This window comes from Phaethon lepturus, unplaced genomic scaffold (assembly GCF_000687285.1).
Source record: "Phaethon lepturus isolate BGI_N335 unplaced genomic scaffold, ASM68728v1 scaffold27725, whole genome shotgun sequence".
Taxonomy (NCBI): Eukaryota; Metazoa; Chordata; class Aves; order Phaethontiformes; family Phaethontidae; genus Phaethon; species Phaethon lepturus.
The window spans coordinates 6,337-9,755 of NW_010540242.1; the positions used below are offsets into that span (position 1 = coordinate 6,337).

The 3,419-nt window shown below is 59.1% G+C and overlaps 1 protein-coding gene across 1 annotated transcript in view; it reads left to right on the forward strand.

The window, feature by feature from the left end:
- FKBP1A (FK506 binding protein 1A, 12kDa) overlaps positions 1-2,281 on the forward strand; it is a 3,094-nt gene extending 813 nt beyond the window's left edge. Inside the window, exons 2-3 of the mRNA XM_010287394.1 lie at positions 116-268; positions 1,212-2,281. Of these exons, the coding sequence (XP_010285696.1) occupies positions 116-244 (129 nt within the window). The 3' untranslated portion in view covers positions 245-268; positions 1,212-2,281. The remainder of the gene's footprint in view (positions 1-115; positions 269-1,211) is intronic.
- Positions 2,282-3,419: the final 1,138 nt, after the last annotated feature.

Below are 3,419 nucleotides of genomic sequence, written 5' to 3' on the forward strand. Positions count from 1 at the left end.
GAGTGAGGACGGGTCTGTGTCCCTCTTGGGGACAAGTCTGTATCTCTCTTGCTGTCACTCACCCAGTGATTGTGCCCATTTCCTGACATCCCTGTGTTTCTTTCCCTGCCCCCAGATGAGCGTTGGTCAGCGGGCAAAGATGACCATCTCCCCAGATTACGCCTACGGCTCTACTGGCCACCCAGGAATCATCCCACCAAACGCCACTCTAATTTTTGACGTGGAGCTCATGAAATTGGAATGACCTATCCCAGCACCCTGTCCTTGGGTAAGGAGGGGCTGCTGCCAGCGGCACGTGTTGGGGCTGAAGGCTAAGATGAGCTCGGGGCTCATTTTTTGTCTCAGGCTAGTGTGGGGAGGTGGGTGGAGGTGCCAGTGGGGGGTACGAGAAGGAGGGGGCAGGTTTCTGGCTGTGGGTAGAAGTTGCTCTCAGGAGGTTGGTGAGCTGGGGCTTGCTATGGTGGTACGAGCGGAGTTCCCAGCCCGGCAGAGCGGGTTCATGCCTTGGAGGCATTGCGGTGCCGGCTGCCCATGCCTCGGGTTGCCTATGTTGTGTTGCTGCACTGTGTGGCTTGGCTGCCCGCTTCCCCTCCTGCCTCTCTTGCTGCCGGTGTGTGGGTCCTGTGGCGCGGGCAGGATGGGACTGTGCTCTGGGGGGTGTGGGTCCCGCAGCACGGGCAGGATGGGGCTGTGCTCTGGGGGGTGTGGGTCCCATGGCGCAGGCAGGATGGGGCTGTGCTCTGGGAGGTGTGGGTCCCACGGCACGGGCAGGGGTGTTGGTCCCGCAGCACGGGCAGGGTGGGGCTGTGCTCTGGGGGGTGTGGGTCCCACGGCGCAGGCAGGATGGGGCTGTGCTCTGGGAGGTGTGGGTCCCACGGCACGGGCAGGATGGAGCTGTGCTCTGGAGGGTGTGGGTCCTGCAGCGTGGGCAGGATGGAGCTGTGCTCTGGGGGGTGTGGGTCCCGCGGCACGGGCAGGATGGAGCTGTGCTCTGGGGGGTGGGGCAGGATGGGACTGTGCTCTGGAGAGTGTGGGTCCCATGGCGCGGGCAGGATGGGGGGTGCTCCCCCTCCGTAGTCGGGGTTGACTTCCGCTTTGAGTGGATGGTGCGGTTTGCGATGAGACCGCCGGTTTTGAGCTCCTCTGCTGGGTTTCCTCCGCAGGCAGCGGGCGGGCGGCTTCGTCACGCTGCCTCTCCTCTCTCCCGGCAGGTTTGGCACATGGAGGAATCCAGAATCTCAGCTTCAAGAAGAGTGCACATGACTTTGTACGGAGCTTTTCCTGATAGTCCACTACACTCATTGTATAACCTTACACCTTGATTGAATGCCTTTGGTCACTAAGCTTTGCGTCTGACTCTTCCTCCTTGTATCGTGTTTTTATGTCTTTTTAAACTATACGCCGTAAACCTCAACTCTTTTTGGGTCAAGTTCTTAATCTTATTTTTGTTCCAGGTGTAGACTACATTTTACCAGTAGCACGCAGACGGGCTGACCTTAGATAGGAGTCATTTGAACAAAAGGAAACCCGTTAGTTACTCGTTTTGGTGCAGATCTCTATGGTGTTTTCAAACCAGAAATTGCTGCTGCTGCAAAAGCCATAGCAGAGTGAGGCTGTCGAGGCTGAATGGATGCGGAGAGCAAAGTAGCGCTAGGAATGTGTGTAGGTACCCTGCCTGGAACCGGGGCAGCGAGGGAGCAGCGTGTCTTTTCTCTGCTCCCCGGGGAGAGCGCAGCAACGCTACGGGCACCGTGGGTTTGCCCCTGGGAAGGGGGGCTGCTCTGCCCCTGCTTCACTCTGCCATCTCACGGTGGACCTTCCCCCCCAGCCCGCTTTCAGATTTATGGCAATGGGTTTCTATCAGAGCTCCACCACACCCTGAAAATTCAGTAGCTTACATTGAGCTTTCTTTAAAGAAAAAGGAAAACAGCAGACAAACGGAAGGTGCTGTCAACAGGGGAGGTGGCAGGGCTGGTGGGGAGTCAGCCCAAAGAAAATGCCCCTGTCCCCTCTCTCCCCCCTGGAAAGGAAACATCAGACCCCAGTTGTCCCTGGTCTGAGCACACCTGACCGTTCTCTCCTGACACCTGATGCTGGTCATCGCCGCTTGTCTGGTCTCATACGATGCATAGCTTCCCCGCTGCTGTCCTATCTGCCCCCTCCCTCCACCCTGCCTAGTGATTTGGTAAGAGAAATTGCCACTGTTCACTTCCTTCTCCACCGCATAAAGGTATCAAGTTTTATTATTGCAATAAAAACGCTTTATGCTGGCTTTTCTCAACCCTGTGTCTTGGAGGTTTTTCCCTCGCCTGTCTGTTGCTCAGCACAGTGGGTGCCGTGCCGGCCTCGCGGGGTGCTGTGGGTGCTGTGCCGGGCTCGCAGGGTGCCGTGGCAGCAGGAAGGGCCGGCCTCTGGCTGTGCTGGCTGGCTTTGGCGTGAGGCTTGGGTGCCTGGCCCTGGGAGCACAGAGGGATGCCTGGGGCTTGCTGGCTCTGCGGGGAGGTGATGGTGGCCTGCTGGAATTTGCGTAATTAATTGCCTTACCATAACCTGTTAAGCATTGCCCTCAGCCTCTTGCTGTTGCGGCTGTGAGTCAGCCTGCACTGGGAGCGTGAAGGGCAGACGGTCGTGTGCTCCCAGGGTCCCTCCAGCTCCGGAGAAGCGTATCGATACGTCTCTGTGCATTTATTTCGGTCCTCTTTGGAGGAGGGACGTTGCAATGTGTGCCATGGCACATCCAGCAGCCGGTATTTGCAGTCTGGATCACCACGGACCTGAAGAGCCTCTTGGGTTTTTTTTCGGTGCCTTTCTTAGTGATCCCCCACCGCGCCCGGTCGGCGGGGGTCCCTGAGCCTCCTGCTTCGGCTCTTCGCTGCCGCAGCTCAGACATTCGCCACCGGCGGCGGGTGAACGTTGCGTGGCTCGCGGCGTCAGCGCTGCTCAGGCACCGCTGCATGCCAGCGCCCGGCTCCTCTGCAAATGGCCTTTGCTCCATTTGCCGCAGTCGATAATGCAGTTGCGGTCGATAACTCAGCGCGTCCCAGCCCTCGAGCGGGTTTGTTGTGAGCAAAGTTTGTGTTTAACGAGGGCCATGGGGCAGGAGCAGCTCCGCTGCCGGGGCTGCGTTTGGGAGCACCAGCGCTCACACGGGCTCGTGGGCTCAGGGCCACGCTGTGCAGATACCGGCACTACCCAAAACTGCTACTGAACGGGGAGCTGCTGGGGTGCCAGCATCGTGCTCTGCCCGTCGCTGCAACCGCTCCGAGCTGGAAACTCCAGCTGAGCTTGGGTTTCTCTTCCTGCAAAGCCTTTTGCTTTAATTATTAACCGGTGCCAGGCAGTGCTGTGGCTTCTGGCTGGAGATAAGGCAGGGCTGGGGGGAGCCCGGTGCCCACAGCTGCCCCCCCCAGCACACAGCC